The following is a 20,625-nucleotide window of genomic DNA, read 5'->3' on the forward strand; positions in this document are numbered from 1 at the left end:
TTCCACGTGTCCCAACTAAGAAAGTACATTCCAGACCCGAGTCACATATTGGAGGTAGAGCCACTCTTGGTCGAAGGGAACTTGGGAGAAGAACTGAAATACGAAGAAGTCCCTATCAGAATCGTGGACACCAAAAAACAAGTCCTCAGACGACGCATCATTCCCTATGTCAAAGTGCAGTGGTCTAACCATACTGAGCGAGAAGCAACTTGGGAAGTGAAAGAGAAAATGCGAAAGGATTATCCCTACCTATTTGATGACCAGGCCAACTCAAGTTTCAAGGACGAAACTTCTCATAAGGAGGGATGGATGTGAGAACCGAAAATTTCTCAACATTTTTTTTATCATGTGTAAGAAAATTAATATACTAGATTCTTGAGATAATTGAGGAATATATTGTACACCCTTGTATTGGAAATTTTATATATTGAAAATATTGGGTATCAAGTCAATAAGATTCACACCAAGACATGCTTAATTTCGAAATTTGGGAAGAGGATTTAGGAGATTGAGAGATCATACAATTTTAGGAGAACTAAGGCATGAATATTACTAGTAAAATTCGAAAATCCTCCTATACTATTTTTGCCTAATTGTTATGATGGATAGATGCTAGGTTAATTGAAAATAATCCATCAAAACCTTTACACAAATCCTTACCCAAGCCTTGATATTTTTGAACCAATGGAAGGGTGGGAATCAAGGATTAAATCCCACAAATTAGGAAGATATATCATCAGCCTTGGCAAGAAAATTGGGAGTCAAATTTATGAGATTTGACATGAAATTGGTATGATTTAGGTGCCATATTAAGCTCCATTCTTTTCCCCTATAAATACTCCATCACCTCTTTCATTCTCCTACACCAATTTTCGAAATTCCCCTTGCTGAAAGTCTCGAAATTCAGCAGCATTTCCTAGCCAAACTCTGCCGAAAATTTTCCAAGAAAAATCGAGCCGTAGTGCCGTCGAGTGAAGAACAAGGAGCGATCCCTTCCCGAAGCCAAGCAACCACGTTTTTAGCATCATTATATATTGTAAGTGGGATGTTTTTAAAACTCAAAGTTTCGAATTTTATGCATATGTGAATTTTTCGGTTTTTGAAAATACACTCGAGTACATGTCCTTTCCTACTCATTTTCTTGTGTCGAATTGTCATACTGTTTTAAGCACTGTGAGGAGTCGACTGTATATGGGTGGGAATCCCAACCATGACGTACCCTTACGCGGTGGGGGATATAACCGCTATACGGCCTCGCCCCCTTAGGGGAGTAAAAATTAGGGACTGACGTCAGTAAACCATAGAAAGATAGATAAATCAAAGTGGCTGGTAAAAGTTATGCATGTGTTATGAAGTATGTATGCAACTCATGTTTATGTTCGAAATCTATGCATGTTGTTTTTATTGTGCTCGATATTCCCCCGCTTGCTGAGTATTCCCAAATATTCACCCCCTTATAATTTGTCCCAGATAAGTCCGAAGAACAGGTCGAGGATGAAGAGTCCGAACAGTTTTGGGGTTGGTGATTCGCAAGAATAGTAGTAGATTTTATTTCAAATATTCTGATTTAAACGAATTGTAAGACGCTTCCGCATTGATCACTTTTTCGTTGGATTTCGTTATTGTAAAGACAGTTGTTACGTTTAAATTATGATATATAAAATGGTTTGGTGTATACTGTGCTACGAAAGGCTTGTTGTTTCGATTGCGTGATTGTTAAATAACGCCGGTGTCAATCACGAGTTTCGGGGCGTGACAATCATATTCTTATTTCAAATATTCATATCATTGTTAAAGGCTATAAATACAACAACTTGAATATTAAATACAAGCTTTGGAAGAAGATTCAAATATATATATACACACACACCGTAAAAGATTAAATCCTCACACATAATCACTCACACATATACATGATATTTGAACTTCAAAGTTTAGATGAGTGGGTATTCACACAAAGACATTAAAGATTGTGTTTGTAGTCTTTACATAAGAGACGTTAAACATCATGCGGATTGTGAGATTGCGAACTATGATCGAATATGTTAGAAGTTTCAATTAGACAAGAAATAAGTTCTAAGTTGAAATGAATTTGTACTAGAGTTGTATAAATTCAAGTCTTCTAGTGACATCTTTCTAAGCGGGAGAAGGGGTGGCGTTGGAGTTGTTATTCTTCAAATTTGTGCATCTTTATTTTGTTACATTTATCTATTGTTGTTGTACTTAAGATGAATTATTGAAGCATTTTATTTATTCTTCAAAATATCAAATATGATATATCAAATGTTTGATAAAACGCTTCAATTAAAACGTTTTTACACATTCAACTTACATATATGTTAAATGTTTTACTAAAATATTTAATTAGTTTCTACGAAAAATTATTCTGAGTTTCTTCTGTTTGGTTTGAAAACCAAATTCGATTTAATTCATCGATATTTAGTATTTCAAGAACCAAACTATTGTACCTCAATAATTATCACACAATTGATTTTATCATAATCATTTTTTATTTAATAAAAATTATTATAAAAAGTCTATTTTGATAAATTTACAACTTATCATTTGCATGTATTACGTGCATATATGTGATATTTTTTGTGTTATTTTTTCTCATTTTCAATTTAATGTTCTTTATAATAGTTTTTTTATATTAGGAATGATACAATCATTTAAAAATTCAAAATTTTAGATAAAGATTAAAGATAATGTTTTAGTAGTTTTAAAATTTTGAAAAATAGATGTGATAATGATAAAGAAATACATAAATGTACTAAAATATATTTTTATAACATTTTTTATTAAATGAAAATAAAGTATTTTTATAATTGCAAAAGAGTATTTTTTATATTTAAAAAAATTCACCATGATATCAAAGTTAATTATTTTAGGTGTCTCAAACTTAATATGATAATATAGATATATAAATAATATAGATATCTCATACACTTTTTATATTAAAAAATTAACTATACAAATTATAAATATATTTTATATAATTGTATTATTGTTTTTCTTAAAATAAATTAAACATTGTTGAAACAATACTTAAAAACTATAATATAATAATCATAAATAAATAAATAAATATATATATATATATATATATATATATTTGATATGTTGTCGTGTCAATCAAAAAAGTGACATTCGTCTATTGAATATATAATTTTGATATATTTCGTCATATCCAATAAGTTAATGTCATCACTCATTGGCACAGTTGATAGACGCAAAACTATGTATATCGAAAACAAAGTTCTATTAACAATATAAGTCCAAATATACAGCTTTAGTTACAAAAAAAAAAAAGGAATGACTTCCTGATATTCAATATTTTGTCTCAATCTCATGACTGATAAGCAAGCACATGTGCAACTTGATTTGCATACCATGGACAATGTCGAACAACAGCACCTGCCGAACGATTACACTGGATTCGAAGTTCCGCAGCGACTGGATCATCTATCGGAAAAAGAGAGATTATGTATGGCATTCTCTAGAGTCTTGGCATCAGATTCAATAGTCCAATTTGAAACGTGTAGCTGATTTGCAAGATTGATTCCTTCCTTCACTGCGAACATTTCGGCATGATCTATATATAAAACGTAGCAAAATAAAAACAAAAGAAGATTTCTACGCACTTTCCACCATATATTATCCCTGTACATTCAAGAAAAAAGCATGTAATAACAAAATTCAACTTCACATTTTCAGTCAGCCTCAGCTGACGATCTCAAGCTCTGCCCACCAAAGAGGTGACAATTTCGGTACCGCTTCATCTGGCCCAACCGTCGTTACCTCTCTCAACATCACACAAACTTCTTTCATCGTTGGTCTTCCCCTCGGGTCCGGGTTTGTACACAATCTGATCACATCACCAATCTGCTGAAGTTGTTCTTCGTCATAGGTTCTTAAAGTGGGGTCTAAGATTTCCCTTAGATCTTGCACTCTAAGAGAATCCGATGCCCAGTTTTGAAGCAAATCACCACCAACCGAGTGGGGAAGCCTACCGGTTATCATCTCGAATAGTAAAACACCAAAGATGTAAACATTGTTCTGCGTAGTTGGTTCATAGTCAACTGCACTCCCGTCGTCTTGGTAGATGAAATCTGATAGTTTAGCAGCATAATCTTCAGCCAAATATACAGTTGAGGAAGTCAAGTTCCCGTGGACTAATGCCGGTGTTAATTGGTGCATGTGCTCGAGACAGTATGCAACACCCATTGCGATTCTTAATCGCATCGCCCAGTCCAGGTGTTCAGCTTCTTTTACTGCAGAAGACACAAGAATTGGATTAAATTTAAAGAATTAGGAAATATAAGGTACTTTATCAAGAATGAGGCTACACAAGACTAAATCTATCTTCATGATGTTGTAAAAGTTGACGTGCCACCAGCGGCTACGGCTAACAAGTTCGTTGACCATTCGTGTGCTGCAGAAATTCAGCATTTCTAACCAACGGTTCACTCACGTTCTATAACCAAATATTACAAATTGATCTAATTTTTTTTCTTCCCTGATTCATGCAAAAAGGAGTCTACAACTATAGAGGTCACCCCTCTAGAAGGTAACTTCCCATTCAAGTGCTATATAATTCGAAATCCATCCATCGATTGTCCAGACTCTACCTTCCTACCCTTGGGAGTTGGCTCACATGCTTTCAAGCAAGGTCACCAAGTGTCTCTCACGGGTGAGCATGTTACTCGGCATCGGACTAGCTCTAGATACTAATGCTGCCAGTATAGCTTAGAATTCACCATTTTTAGGTGCCATTTGAAAATCGAATATCCGTCGAGAATGGCTTTTACAACATAGCAATTAAATTAACTAATTCGATTCAATTATCTATTATTTTCTTGTTTGTTACAACTTACAATTAGAGTCGGCAAAATGGGTTGGCCCTTTTGGGCCAGCCCGTCCCTCCATGAAAAATAGGCAGGTTATGACCCGTTTGAAGGCAGGTCAAAATGGGCCAGCCCGTTTGGCTATGGGTTGGGGCCGGAGTGGAACCGCCCGCCAATTTTTAAAAAAAGTTATGATATTATTTATAATGATTTATGGGTGACATGTTTTGTAAATGTTTATGTTATTTATAATGTTGTTGAAATTTGAAATATTTATATTATTTGTAATGATTTATACATGATTGATTAACTTTGAGTTGTATGAAGTGGTTTATGTATGATTATCCGTTGATGAATTTTGAAATATTTATATTATTTTTAATGATTTATGTATGATTTTTTAATAATTTTGGCGGATCGGGGTTTTCCCAACCACCCAAGTTGGCAGGGCGACCATCAAGCCGTGCAGAATGTTCATTTGTTTTCTTCTTGTGTGCAAGAGAATCAAATTTCGAAATCAATTGAAAAAAGTTGCCAACCTAGACGTTACAAAAATGATATACGAAGAAATGACAGCTTACTATGCAGATGCTCAAAGAGAGTTCCATTGGGAGCATATTCAAAAACCAACATTCTGGTGAAAGGCTCATCTTCCATGCAATATCCAAGAAGGTTGACGAAATTTTTGTGATTCACTTTCGATAGGGTGTCAATCTGAAAAAGATAAAACAAAGATCATGCATCACGTAGCATCAAAAATATGCAAAGTCGTCCGGTGTAAGAAAAACCTTAACCCGGTTAACAAAAAAGGAGAAAGATGAGTATTTCCAAGTAATGAAATTTCTAAATGACATGCTTGTAAAAGGTTTACACCATTTGTAGACGGTAGTTTTGTAAATACAGGGTGTGCGTATGCAATAGAAAACAAAGGTTTTAATAGTCTCTTGATTAGTAAATAGTAAATAGTAAATACTAACAACCGAACACAAGCGTATGCTTAATAAATCATAATTTTATTGATTTTAAATATTAAAAATAACGTGTTGTACTACAAATTAGAGAAGAGGCGTAATAGACATTTGAAATAAAAAACTGAATTACAATTTAAGAACTAAAAAGGAGTTGCACCAAGAAATCAAGGATACCTTCTTCCTGAACTGGGCTTCCTGACTACCTGTCCACTCCTTCGCAGATGCCACTGCAATAGAGGCAACTGCGATTTCAACTCCATTCGATAATGTACCTTTATACATGGTACAAACCGATGAAGAACCAATCACATTGCTAAAATCTTCACAAGCAGCCTCAAGTTCAGATCTTTTGAGCTCCGGAACCCCTGAAACACCAAAGAAGAGAGTTGATATATACATGGTGAATCTTCGATGTAGGAAGTAGAGTAAATGCAGAGACATATTCGTAAATCATAACAAGTACCGGTGACAAATGCTCTCTGCAGTTGTCCAGTTATTCCCGTAGCCCATGGCTTGACAGGAGTCATTTTACCACAATAGCAAAACAGTATGCCAGTGATGAAAATTACAAGCAATAGAGACCCTCCAATTGCTGAAGTAACTATAAGTAGTTGATGGCGATATTCTCTGGAAGTTCTGTTTGATGCACTTGGCCTTTCTGCTGGGGCATAGAATGATGGCGGAGAAACATGTTTATCATGAGGCAACGGGGATGGCGGCGAAACTGGATTCAGAACAGGAATTGGAGGTGGGGACAAAGAAAAAACGGGGGGAGGAGGTGCACTGATTATCACAAATTCTGGTGGAGGAGGTGGAGGAACAGGAAAAGGAAGAAACCATTCGAGCCTTCGTTTGGGAGACTCATGTAACAATTTTCGCCAGTTCATATTCTCCATTTGCCTTGAATTCCTACAATGATTAATGCTAATATGGTGTTAAAAAAATATGAAAATAATTGAACCTCAACCATGACGGATGCTTGTTATGCCCCTGATCTACTGACCCCCACAAGCTCGACTCTATAAAATAGGCTTGAAAACGTTCCGTGTCCATCCTTGTTATGGAAATGATTAACCCAAATTACTGGAAGAGCCAATGTCATCGTGTTAAGGAGGTATTAATATCTAACCAATAATCAAGGTTCTAAAATTCACTGGGCGCTAGTCGGACGCCAGACCAGCATCTAGTGTCGTTAGGCGGATTTCACGGTATCAACATAATAAGATGAAGTTTGGTATGCTAGGGCAAGACAACAAATCATATTTTTTGTTGAAACTATAAAAAAATTATTTTTTCATGTTTTTTTAATTGAGATTTTAATTTAAATTAAAAACCAAAAAAAAGAAGACTTTTCGTCCGCCTAATCCACCTAGCCGCCTAGGCTGGTCGATTAGCACTTTTTCGGTGTGCAGCCGACGCCTAGCACCTAGGCGGCTGCCTAGGCCGATTTCTAGAACACAACCAACAATATTTCTCGTTCTTTTTTCCTAGCTTTCTAAATATAAGTATCTTAAACGCGATGGGGCATGTAAAGAAATCGTAATTGTATGTTCTATATTTGGGAATGATTGTGTTGGGTTAAGCGTGAATGAGTGAAACTAGTACTAGTATGAGTGACCTTCAGGGAATTTCTCGAGTTTCAAGCTGCTGACATTGTGACGTTGTGCCGCTTGATCTAGTTGGCTAGATGGGTCGTAAAAGAGTAACACCAAATCTTAACGGGTAATATTGTCTTTGCTGAAAACAGGCCGATGATAAGGAAATGATAAGACTGATCTCCAAGGGATATGATATAGCACCTGCAAACAGACGTGCATCTCTCTGGATTAATGGGCCTAATAGCCTGACCCATTAGCACCCAAGTAGGTGCAATCTGCGCTAACACGGGTATAAGGAAATAAAGTTACGTCTTGGCTAACAGCTATAGCTTTTACCCTAGTGGCAAGCGTTTGATCCTAACAGATGGTAACAGAGCGAGGTTATAAGTTCAAGTCTCCCAAGAAGCGTATTTTTATACTTCTTGGGGAGAAATGTTGGGTTACGCGTGCATGAGTTACAACTATAGCTTTTGGCCTAATGGCAAGCACTTGATCCTAACAGACTAGATAAAATACAACATTTTCACTAGGATGCAGGCAAAATTTCTTATAAGGTAGTGGCATGTTATACAAGTAATAAGATTAGCGCCTAACGAACATCGGCAAAAACATGGTTTAAGTAACAAAAAAAGCTCGTAGAAGTTTACAAAAAAGCTACATTCCTCACTATTTCATTATCAAATTGTTGTCAAGAAAAGCGTCCCAGACAATTCAATAAGCAAGTAATTTCCTTAACAATTTTCTCGAAGGAAATAGATTGATAATTTAAAAATATGAACACTGATCAATTATGGAATGCATAAAAGCTTTGATGTGCTGAACAAAACTACCATGAGACAAGGAGACTATTGCGAGATAATATCCATGTAGTACTGGACCTATCCTCTGCTTGAACTTTAGATAGCTTTTCAGGTTTGTAAATCTCATTTTGTGTTCTGTCAAGGAGCTCATTGTTGTCCAGTAAACTGTAACATGAAAAACACATATTATTAATCATGAACAGCTTCACTAAAGGAGTCAGTTCTGTAAAATACTTACAGTTTTCCTGTACAAAGATTGTGGCCAAGACCGCATGGAAGCTGTCCACTGATGTTATTATGACTCAGGTCAAGTACCTCCAAATCTTTTAAATCCACAATCTCTCTTGGGATGGCACCCGAAAAAGAATTGTTGCGCAGAATTCTGCCGAGAACTTGCAATTACAAAAAAACTTTGATATATTCGACCAGGAACAAATTCAGCTTTATCTTACATGAATTTAACGCGAACCAGGTACCCAATATCAGGAGATAGAGTGCCATTCAAGCAGAGATCTTTCAGGTTCCTGCAGAGAATAGTTAGGTCACTTAAGTATCCAGTTTTTACACCTAAGTTTTTCCCATGAATCCATTACTCTATATCATACAGAAGGACCTTAAACCCATCGATTTTTGTCTTTCGGTTTGCCGTGTTTTGAATTTTCCAAAATATCCATATAAAATCTTGTCAACTAAAAATTAGTTTACAATGATTGATTTTATTTTTTGCTGTTTACTTTCACAGTAGCTTCAATATCAAATGGATATTAATATTTTTCATGCAAAGTTGAAAACTAATCATTTCAACTTTTGTGTTATATGTTTTGTGTATGCCCCATTGATTAGTATCAAGAAACCCACAGCACGTTAAAAACAATAATGAATTTGCAACATCCAAATCCAATCTCATCAAATAAATTATTTTCAAAACCATGATTCAATTTTTTACTAAGCTGTCAATTGGGTAAAAAATCCAGGACTAAATTGGATTACATTTATTATTGCCAAATCCACAAAAGAGAAATAAGGTTGGAAACTGTCACAGCCTCACAGGCATTACTAAAGAATTTTCAAATTCACGAAAAAGCTTGTTTTTTTATCCCATTTCATGCACACAAAATGTGTGCAACCAAGTTCTGCATCACTTTTTCAATGATATATGAAAATCTTTTGAATCCCCGATTAAATCAGGAAGAAAATTACGAACAGATATAAAAAAAAAACATCTAAAAGCAATCCAAAGATATGCATATATTTATGAATAATTTCATTTGCACCAAAAGACAGCGACTTACATCGTAATAATAAAAACGATGAGTACTATGGAAAAGTTACACTTACAGAACAACAACATATCCTTCTGAACACCCAACTCCAACCCAAGAACATGGGGTTTCCACTCCTTTTTCATATCTCCAATTCGACAAGGCCCCATATGGATCAGTCACCACTTTCTCTTTAAACTTCAGCAAGGCCACACCTAATTTTGCCAAACAAAAAAAACAATCGCAAATTAAAAACCCAAAATAAAAATATAATAAAAATACAATCTTTGATACATTCTGCAGAAAGAAAAGATGAAAAACCAAGTAGAATTGAAGCAACCTTCATCATTGAGAGACCAACAAAAAGTTGAGTTCAGCAGAAAAAGAAAGCACATAGGTATTGCCGCCAACAGGTAACTTTGAGATCTCCGAAGCCCTTCCATTGCATTGATTAAAGACCAAAATAAATTAAGCCAACGACTGTTTTCAATATAAATGTTGTGCATCAAGTACCAGTTGTAGGCAACAGAGCTAGCTTCTCGAAAAGATCATCTAATCGCCAACTAACCATGTTGACTCACTGGGAGTGAAAAAATATATTTTTAGGATTTGAAAGCAACTTTTTATGTTTTTTTAAATTTTTTTAAAAACTCCAAGGGAAATCTAACACGAGCCCACGAATGCAAAACGACTACAGAGTTGAACCACGGGGCGGAAGAAAGAGTTCTCGCGCGACTGAACAAAATAAATTACGGGTTTGTCAATTGGCAAATGAGTCGAATCATAGGTGTTCAACTCGTTTTTTGTTCGGTTGTACATAAAACTTTGAATTCAAATACTGGTTTCATAAAATTTCAAACCAAACCAAACTCTTAATTTTTTATAACAAAATCTTTTTTATATTATTCAGTTTAAAGTTTGAGTTTCATGGTTAACAATTGATAATTTATATAAATTGATTGAACATTGTATTTAATCATCAAAAATATATAGAATGATTAAGTAAAATATTTTAAATAAAAATAGTTATACAACCTACAAAATTATGTAAGAAATATGTTTACATTTGCGATAAAATTTATAATAATACATTTTCGATATAATTGTATTGTTACAATACTCATTAATAATATACAAACTAAAAAAAATCAAACAATATATTTCTATATCAAAGAAAAATCACGCGAAACTAATAGAAACTATTACATAATTTTTGTTTTAGTATGGTCGGTTTGAAATTATTTTGTTCGATTTAGTGTATCTAAAACTTGAATCAAAGTAAATTTTTTGGTATGAATGATATTAAAACCAATCCAAATCATGTGATTCGGTTTGGTTTAATAGTTTTGTCTGGTATAGAACACTTGATCAAATTCCATGAATGATGACTTTTGATTGACTTCAAAATCGGCACAAAAAAATAAAATTAAATATGGTGAAAAGGGTTTTTTGGGAATCCAATTTGCATGAATTTGTGAATTGAAATTAGTGTTTTTTAATTTTCGAGAATGCTTCTTCTCAAGTCAAAGATAATCTCATGTTGACAAAAAAAAAATAAAAAAATATATAACGATAATTATGCGTAATTATGGAAAATAAATCGTGATGGTAACGATGAAGAAACAAAGAGAAGCGGACATGTCAATTATGGGGCCAACATTGCTGACAATCATCGTTGAGCTACAATAGCTCGGTTCTTGAAATATTGAACACCGATGAATTAAATCGAGTTTGGTGTTCAAACCAAGCGGAAATTACTCGAAATAATCATTCGTAGAAATCGATTAAATATTTTGTAAACCATTTAAAATATATGCAAGTTGAATGAGTAAAAATATTTTAGTTGAAGCATTTTATCAAACAATTTGGTATGCAATATTTTGGTATTTGAAGGAGACATAAAATGATTCAACAATGCATCTTTAGAACAATGGAAATGATAAGTAAATGCAATAAACAAATAGACATGAATTTGTTTATGGATGTTCGGAGATTTGAATAACTCCTACGTCACCCCTTCTTCCCCTTGGGAAGGATTCACTAGAAGACTTTTATTTATACAACACTTTGTACAAACCCATTCAGCTAGGACTTACCCACTGTCTAAACTGAACTCCTAGCACTCAAGATTGTAGGCAGCACCTCACAGTCAGCATATTGTTTAATGTCTCATATGCAAAGACTACATACACAAGTTTATTGTCTTTGTGAAAGACTCACTCAACTAATCTTTGAAGTTCAACTCTCTTGTATATGTGTGAGTGATTGTGTGTGAGAAATTTATCATTTACAGTGTACATCTCAAATGTTTCCTCACACAAGGGCTTGTGCTCTCAACTAGCTGATTTTTTCATGCTAACTGCCCATGTTTTGAATCCCCTTCAAAATCTCTTGTTTGATCTTCAATATGTTGTATTTATAGGCTTCAACACTGATATATACGTTAGGCACAAGAATATGACCGTTTGGAAAGTTTCCGTACTGTTTCTGGAACTGCAACGGTCAAATTCGTCTTGCTGGACTTTTTCCCGACTGGTCAACTGGTCAACTCAACTGGTCGTTCAGTTCAACTGGTCAGCAACTGGTTCAGTTCAGTTCAGTTGGTCAGCTGCTGATTCAGTTCAGTTCAGTTTGTCAGCTGGTTCAGTTCAACTGGTTCGGTTCAGTTTCAGCTGGTCTGGTTCAGTTCAACTGGTTTGGTTCAACTGGTCTTCAGTTGGTCAGCAGCTGGTTCAGTTCAGTTGGTTGGTCAGCTGGTCAGCAGTTGGTTCAGTTTCAGTTGGTGTGCTGAAATCAGCCTAACTGATTTCAGTTTGTGCAGAACCAGTAACTTCATCGTCATTTATCAGCATCGTAAGCTTCGATTCAGACTTTGACTTCTAAAGATGATTTATAGATCTTTGTGTTATCTTTCCAACACATACTGAATCTCTTCATTTCGATAACCGAGCTAAGAGATATGACCAAAATACCGCAGCTGCTCAAACCCAACTGATTGCTGTTTTCGTGTGATCAGTTCGGTAATTGAGCGATCAGTTAGACCATGATAACATCCGATTTTGCCAAACTGACGTGAAATATGAATTGTTCCAAATTGAGTTTTCTAATCAGTCCGATTGGCAGATTGTGATTTGGAACATCCAGTTGAGAGATATCATCAAAAAACCGAAGCTCGCCAGAAATTCAGTTTGTGCAGAATTCAGTTTCGGTTTGCTTCTTGTGTTTGCAACTTCACACTTGATTAAATATGTTAGAAATACAATAACAAGTTTTGTTAACATCAAAATCAAGATTGCGAACATGAAATATTCCAACAAACTTCGAAGATAACGACGGTTAGATCGTTGGCTTTATCGACTACCATTTACAACATTTAAGTAAAAAAAAATGTGAGTTTTGTTTCTAAATCCTATTTAGATTGGATTTTTTCTAATGAATATATCACGCCCGAAACTCGGGATTGACATCAGCGTTGTTTAACAATCACACAATCGAAACAACAAGCCTTTCGTAGCACAGTATAATCCGAATCAGTTTATATATCATAATTTCAACCCAAAGGGAACATTGTCTTTTACAACCAAAATCACTAAACGACAGAAATAAATGCGGAAACGTCTTACACAATAATAAGCAATAAATTCGAAATATAACTACTAATGATCTCGCGAATCACCAGCCACAAAACTACTCAGACTCTTCATCCTCAACCTGTTCTTCGGACTTATCTGGGAGGTGAGAGTAAGGGGGATGAGTATTTTGGGAATACTCAGTAAATGGGGAACATTGAACACAACATAACAATTTTATAACATTTTCAAAACATACATATAAATACAGCATGCTTTTCACAAACCTAACATCGTATTCGTAACATAACAACACTGCGATTTTTCAACTTTAACGGTTTACTGACGTCAGTCCCTAAGTTTTAATCCTCTAAGGGGGCGAGGCCATAAAATGGTTCTATCCCACCGTTGAGGGCCATATGTAAGAATTCCACCCATTTTCAGGGAGTCCTCACAGTACCAAACATAACGTACCAAAATTTCATAAAATCGTATAGACGGGAGACGGTGCTCAACCGAACTTTTAAAAACGGAACATGCAAAAACCGAAAATTACATATGCATAAAATCGAAATTTTAAGCATTTAAAACAGCCCACTTACAGTATTTGGATTGCTAAAGAAATGTGGATGCTTGGCTTCGGGAAATTTGGATCGCTTCTCGATCTTGCTCGGACGACGCTTCGGATTCGCTTTTTAGCTTATACTTGGGATGATTTTGGGGCAGAATTTTGGCTAGGGGAATGGCTGGAATTTTCGAGATTATGCAGCCAATAATTTTGAAATTTGGGGTGGAAAATGAGTAAGGATGATGCGGTATTTATAGGTGAAGGGGAGGGAGTTATTTATGGCACTCAAATCATGTTCAAGATTGGCATGAATCTCCCAATTTTGGCTCCAAAACCCCTTCCATAGCTGCTGATTTTTCTACCAAATCGAGCTTCCCAAAATCCTAATCCAATGGTTCGAAATTGAGGTGCAAGGGAGATGCAGATTTGCTTCATTATTATATCTTACATTGCATATATTCCCACTCTAATCACCACCATAATTAAGACAATAATCTGGGGCAAATTTCGAATTTCTTGCATGGTCCATATATTCATTCTCCTAACCTTGCATAATAATATCCAAATCATGCTATATTTCTTAACCAAAATTTCGAAAATATACTTGTACAAATGTATGAATCATTCTCTTGGTAATAAGGATTTTTCCATAAAATATTTCCAATACAAGGATTTACAATATAATTCCTCAATTATCTCAAGAACCTACTATCATAATTTCCTTACAATTATAATTGCATGGCTGAAAAGATCGGATCTTACATCCCTCCCTCCTTATGGGAAGTTTCGTCCTCGAAACTGGAGTTGGCTTGGTCTCCAAATAGGTAGGGGTAATCCTTTCGCATTTTCTCTTCCACTTCCCAAGTTGCTTCTCGCTCAGTATGGTTAGACCACTGCACTTTGACGTAGGGGATGATACGTCGCCTAAGAACTTGTTCCTTGGTGTCCACGATTCTAATGGGGACTTCTTCGTATTTCAGTTCTTCTCCCAAGTTCCCTTCGATCAAGAGTGGTTCTACCTCTAATACATGACTCGGGTCTGAAATGTACCTCCACAATTGGGACACGTGGAACACGTTGTGGATCCTCGACATGTTTGGTGGCAGTGCCAGCCTGCATGCTAGCGTGCCCACTTTTTCCAAGATTACAAAAGGTCCCACATATCGAGGGTTCAGTTTTCCAGCTTTACTGAATCGGACAACTCCTCTCATAGGCGAGACTTTCACATAAGCCTTCTCGCCCACATTGAACTCTACAGGCCTTCTTTGAAGATCTGTCCAGCTCTTCTGTCGATCTTGAGCTGCCTTGAGCTTTTCCTGAACGATCTTAACCTTGTCAACGGTCATCTGTACTAGCTCGGGTCCCACTATAGCTTTCTCTCCCACTTCATCCCAATAAAGTGGTGATCGGAATTTCCTTCCATAAAGGGCTTCGTACGGAGCCATTCCGATGCTGTTGTGATAGCTGTTATAGTAAGCAAACTCAATTAAGGGTAAATGAGTGCTCCAGTTGCTACAGAATTCAAGGACGCACGCTCGCAGCATATCTTCTAAGGTTTGGATGGTCCTTTCCGTTTGCCCATCGGTTTGAGGATGATAGGCCGTACTTAGGGTCACTTTCGTTCCCATGGCCTCTTGAAAGCTCTTCCAAAAGCGCGAGACGAACCTCGGATCTCTATCGGATTGAATGCTCACTGGTACTCCATGCAGCCTCACAATGTTGTCCATGTACAGTGAAGCCAACTTATCGAGATTGTAATTCATGCGGACGGGTAGGAAGTGTGCGGTCTTCGTGAGTCTGTCCACGATCACCCATATACCATCGTGGCTTTGCCTAGACCTTGGAAATCCTACCACAAAGTCCATGGAAATATGTTCCCACTTCCACTCGGGGATTTCCAGAGGTTGCAGTAATCCTCCAGGTCGCTGGTGTTCGGCTTTGACCTGCTGGCATACCTGACATCTGGAGACGAATTCAGCTACATCTCCTTTCATGCCATTCCACCAGAAACTATTCTTGAGATCCCTGTACATTTTCGTACTGCCTGGATGGACTGAGAATTTTGACTTGTGCGCCTCTGCCATTATCTCTTGGCGAAGGTTGTCACTGTCGGGCACACACAGTCTTCCTTTCGTCCATAAGATTCTCTTGTCATCGATATGATGATCTTGAGATTTCCTTTATCTGACTTGATCCTTAAGTTTTATCAGTATCGGGTCACGATCTTGGTTTAACTTGACTGTCTCCTGCAGACATGGCTGGGCCGAGAGGGAAGCTAGAGTCACTTTGCCTGGGCCCTTCCGACTTAGCGTGTCATCCACTTTGTTTGCTTTACCCGTATGGTAACTTATGGTCAAGTCATAATCCTTCAGAAGTTCGATCCATCGCCTTTGCCTCATATTAAGTTCCTTCTGGGTGAACAGGTACTTGAGGCTCTGATGGTCGGTGAAGATTTCACATCTAGCACCATATAGGTAGTGCCTCCAAATCTTTAAGGCGAAGACAACCGCTGCTTGTTCCAGATCATGAGTAGGGTAGTTCTGCTCATGCGGTTTCAACTACCTTGATGCGTAGGCAATCACTCTTCCCTCTTGCATTAGTACGCAACCTAGACCGTCCTTAGAGGCGTCACTGTAGATAGTGAAATCCTTATTCTCTGCTGGCAAGATCAACACTGGTGTGGACGAGAGTTTCTCTTTCAGTCTCTGGAAACTCTTCTCGCAATCCTCACTCCAGGTGAATTTAGCATTCTTCTGTGTGAGTTTTGTCAGTGGCACGGCTATCGAGGAGAACCCTTCGACAAACTTCCGGTAGTAACCTGCCAATCTAAGAAAGCTTCTGATGTCGGTGGCGTTCTTAGGTCTCGGCCACTCAGTAATTGCCTCTACTTTTCTTGGATCCACTAACACTCCTTCTCTCGAGATTACGTGTCCTAGAAATGACACACTCCTTAGCCAGAATTCACACTTACTGAACTTAGCATAGAGCTTATTCTCTCTTAAGGTCTGCAGAGCAAGGTGAAGATGTTCTTCATGGCTCGTCTCGTCAGGAGAATAGACGAGGATATCGTCGATGAATACCACTATGCACTGATCCAGGAATGGCTTGAATACTCGGTTCATAATATCCATAAATGCTGCCGGTGCGTTGGTCAGACCAAAAGGCATCACTGTGAATTCATAATGCCCATACCTGGTTCGAAAGGCTGTCTTGGGGATATCTTCAGTCATGACCTTCAGCTGGTGATAACATGTCCTCAGATCCAGTTTAGAAAAGACGGCGGCTCCTTTAAGCTGATCAAACAGATCGTCTATCCGAGGTAGAGGGTACCTGTTCTTGATTGTGATCTTGTTCAATTCTCTGTAGTCGATGCACAATCTCATACTCCCGTCTTTCTTCTTCACGAAGAGTACTGGAGCTCCCCACGGGGACACACTCGGTCGAATCTGTCTTTTATCTAGCAATTCTTGGAGTTGTTCTTTTAATTCCTTGAGTTCGGCTGGTGCCATTCTGTAAGGTGCTTTAGAGATTGGAGCAGCACCGGGAACCAGGTCGATCTCGAACTCCACTTCGCGGTTTGGGACCGTCCCCGAGAGTTCTTCTGTAAAAACATCTGGAAATTCTCTCACTATCGGGATGTCCTCCAGTTTCAGCTCGACTTCTCCTCTTACTTCACTGACCATTGCTAGGTAGATGTTTTCTCCGGATTTCATGGTTTTCCAAGCTTGAGATGCGGAAAGTAGTGATTTCCGTTCCTTGGATTTACCTTGATACACGACTTCCTCCTGGTTCGGAGTTATGAGTTTGACTTTCTTCCCCTTACAATCTACTATGGCATTGTTCTTGGCTAACCAATCCATCCCTAAGATGATGTCGAAGTCCCATGATCAACTGTATCAAGTCAGCGCTAAAAGTCTGATTACTGATACTAATCTTACAATCTCTGTAAATTTCGTATGTTTCAATGGCCCTATTTGTAGGTGTGGCTATTCGAAAGGGCTCAATTTGTTTTCGAGCTTACATCCTAACTTCTTAGCAAATCTCTTAGACATAAACGAATGTGTAGCACCACAATCAAATAACACATAAGCAGGCACTTGCTGAATAAATATGGTACCTGACACGACATCGTTCGCGTCGTCTGCCTCCTCTTGCGTTATTGCAAACACCCTGGCATTTGGTTTGTCCTCCTTTGGTTTACTAGAGCATGCTCCTGTATTTGGCCCAGTTCCTCTATTCGGCCCTGTTGGTCGGTTGACGGCGGTAGGACATTCTGCAATTCTGTGCCCTGATTTCCCACATCCAAAGCAGACACCGCTCGCTCTACGACACTCTCCCAGGTGTCGTAAGTGGCACGTTGGGCAAGGCTTGATGGCTTGGTAGTTTGTGGCAGGCAAAGGGCATTTTGATGGTCCAGCAGACTGGTTAGGCCTCTTGAAAGTCTGACCGTTATGTTGGGATTGACTACTCATAGGCCTCTTGTTCTTAAATTCCTTCTCCATGCGCTGGATATCAGTTTCAGCTCGGATAGCTGCGCCCATCAGGTCTGAAAAATTTGCAGGTTGGTAGACTGCTAGAGCTGATTGGATCCTGCTGTTCAACCCTTTCTTAAAGCGGTGCAATTTCAGAACTTCGTCCGCCATGATTGCCGGAGCATAAGATCCTAAGACGTTGAACTGGGAGGTGTATTCCATAACTGACATGTCTGGGGCTTGACTGAAATTTTCAAACTCACTCAGTTTCTGCAGTCTGACCTCGGCTGGATAAAACTGTTTCAGGAAAGCTTCCTTAAAACGTTGCCACGTGATTGGTCCTGCAGCTGTCATGGATGGCGAGATTGCTTCCCACCACTTGCTTGCTCGATCTTCCAGGAAGGGCACCATCACATCCACTTTCAGTGCATCCGGGACTTCCAACAGTCGCAATTGAGTCTCCACGCCTTTTAGCCAACTCTGGCTAACTTTGGGGTCGGCAGCGCCACTGAAAGTTGGGCACCTGTTCTTGCGCAGTGACTCATAGTGGTACTTGACTCCGTGCTGCGGTGGAGGTGGTGGTGGTTGATTGGCATTCGGGTTCATTAACCCTTGCAGTGTCGTTGCCACTATCGTGGCTATGGCCATCAGGTCGGCCTGGTTAAGGCTGAACCCAGGCAGTGGCCCATTATCTCCTTCGTTGGCATTGTTGTTGTTAGCATAACGGGGGTTGCAGTTTGTCTTGGTGGTCTACCGGCCATTTTTTACAATTTAAAAGCTTCTAAGAATTTGATGTGCATAATGACATGATTGAATAATTAAGTTACGCTGGCACAACTGAGATTAATAAATAAACATAACTTTATTAATTTTTGAAAGTAGATGAACAACTGAATGCAACAAATAGTACTGAAAGAAACAAATTGTACTGACTGAAATAAAATAGCAACAATGGAAAGGTAAACTCCTAGTAATAAGAAAGGTAACTAAGAAACTCTAATCATCTATCTCTCCATCTCCTATGGCAGCTATAGGCTCGTCGATCTCTATCGGCTTCTCCTCTTCCGGCTCCTCCTCTGGCTTTTCCTCTTGAAGTATCTCCACCATGTGGGTGAGTTGGGCGTTCTCTTCTATGAGCTGTACCACCTGTGCCTTAAGTCCCTGAATCTCCGCCTCAGCCACTTCCATTTCGTCGTTCCAATGCTGCTGATACTGCAGATGATACTGTTTCTTTTGCTTGAGTTGGTCCTTTAGAGCTTCCACTTGCTGGGTCAGACGTTGACTTACATACGCGAGGCTGTTCATGGCCTCACACGAATTCTCCAACCTCCTCTTACCCTTGGCATTCTGCTGTTTCTCTTCCTCCATCTCCTTGCGATAGCGTTCCGCATCCTCTCGTAGCTTCCCATGCTGATACTTGCACTGCTCTATGACATCTCTTAGGTCCATGTTATCACCCCTAACTAGCAAGCTCCTTCAGACGAATGGCAACTTGGGCATGTGTGTGGGGTCGCATGGGAGTAGATGAAGTCATTTCCTGAAATCAAAAATGGAAATGCTCAGAATCGGAAAGAGACAACATATAACAAAGGGCAATATACAATATATATAAAACTTTCGAAATTTAAATAAATATAATTTTTTTTTTCAAAAATGGAAAGTTTGGAATTAGACATATGGGTTCAAAGCATACGTCGAGAGGATTCCAGAACAATCGACGGAATCAAATTCGGAATTTCCTACGAGAAGTTATAGGGCCTACGAATATTTCCTAAAACGGCAAAAACGACGTTTCGGATGTCTAAACGGAGGAATTTCGCGAATTTAGCCCCTACCACACGACTTTAGGGTGGTGACTATCGCTCGTTGGGCCGTTTCGGATGGAATAGCGTCGGCCTCGAGTGAAAATTCCACCAACAAATATTTTTTTTTTTGTAAAAATTCCTTCCCACCCGGATTATGAACTCGGCGGCTCTGATACCACTTAAATGTCATGCCCCGAAACTCGGGATTGACATCGGCGTTGTTCAACAATCACACAATCGAAACAACAAGCCTTTCGTAGCACAGTATAAACCGAACCAGTTTATATATCATAATTTCAACCCAAAGGGAACATTGTCTTTTACAACCAAAATCACTAAACGACAGAAATAAATGCGGAAGCGTCTTACACAATAATAAGCAATAAATTCGAAATATAACTACTAATGATCTCGCGAATCACCAGCCCTAAAACTGCTCAGACTGTTCATCCTCAACCTGTTCTTCGGACTTATCTGGGAGGTGAGAGTAAGAGGGATGAGTATTTTGGGAATACTCAGTAAATGGGGGACATTGAACACAACATAACAATTTTATAACATTTTCGAAACATACATATAAATACAGCATGCTTTTCACAAACCTAACATCGTATCCGTAACATAACAACACTGTGATTTTTCACCTTTAACGGTTTACTGACGTCAGTCCCTAAGTTTTAATCCTCTAAGGGGGCGAGGCCATAAAACGGTTCTATCCCACCGTTGAGGGCCA

The 20,625-nt window shown here is 38.2% G+C and overlaps 3 protein-coding genes across 5 annotated transcripts; all 3 read right to left on the reverse strand.

The window, feature by feature from the left end:
• Positions 1-3,245: 3,245 nt before the first annotated feature.
• On the reverse strand, positions 3,246-10,210 carry LOC142524854 (putative inactive receptor-like protein kinase At3g56050). 3 transcript variants are annotated; one of them, XM_075628990.1, is made up of 10 exons: positions 9,819-10,210; positions 9,555-9,693; positions 8,669-8,740; positions 8,455-8,598; positions 8,247-8,381; positions 6,282-6,742; positions 5,993-6,183; positions 5,429-5,561; positions 3,710-4,274; positions 3,246-3,595 (listed from the first exon to the last, which is right to left on the reverse strand). In XM_075628990.1, exons 1-9 carry the CDS (start codon positions 9,982-9,984, stop codon positions 3,724-3,726), a joined length of 1,992 nt encoding a protein of 663 aa, XP_075485105.1. In that variant the 5' UTR covers positions 9,985-10,210; the 3' UTR covers positions 3,246-3,595; positions 3,710-3,723. The 3 variants fall into 3 exon arrangements, with proteins under 3 accessions (XP_075485105.1, XP_075485104.1, XP_075485106.1); XM_075628989.1 differs by having other exon boundaries at positions 3,246-4,274; positions 9,819-10,209; XM_075628991.1 differs by having other exon boundaries at positions 3,246-4,274; positions 6,282-6,727; positions 9,819-10,207.
• A 4,163-nt stretch (positions 10,211-14,373) lies between these two features.
• LOC142525010 (uncharacterized) lies at positions 14,374-14,961 on the reverse strand. Its single transcript, XM_075629175.1, has one exon. It carries the CDS (start codon positions 14,959-14,961, stop codon positions 14,374-14,376), a length of 588 nt encoding a protein of 195 aa, XP_075485290.1.
• An 823-nt stretch (positions 14,962-15,784) lies between these two features.
• Positions 15,785-18,735, reverse strand: LOC142525011 (uncharacterized). Its single transcript, XM_075629176.1, has 2 exons — positions 17,733-18,735; positions 15,785-17,477 (listed from the first exon to the last, which is right to left on the reverse strand). The coding sequence occupies exons 1-2, from the start codon at positions 18,733-18,735 to the stop codon at positions 16,174-16,176; spliced, it is 2,307 nt and encodes a 768-aa protein (XP_075485291.1). The 3' UTR covers positions 15,785-16,173.
• Between the last annotated feature and the right edge of the window lie 1,890 nt (positions 18,736-20,625).

Source organism: Primulina tabacum, chromosome 14 (genome assembly GCF_025594145.1).
Source record: "Primulina tabacum isolate GXHZ01 chromosome 14, ASM2559414v2, whole genome shotgun sequence".
Classification (NCBI taxonomy): domain Eukaryota; kingdom Viridiplantae; phylum Streptophyta; class Magnoliopsida; order Lamiales; family Gesneriaceae; genus Primulina; species Primulina tabacum.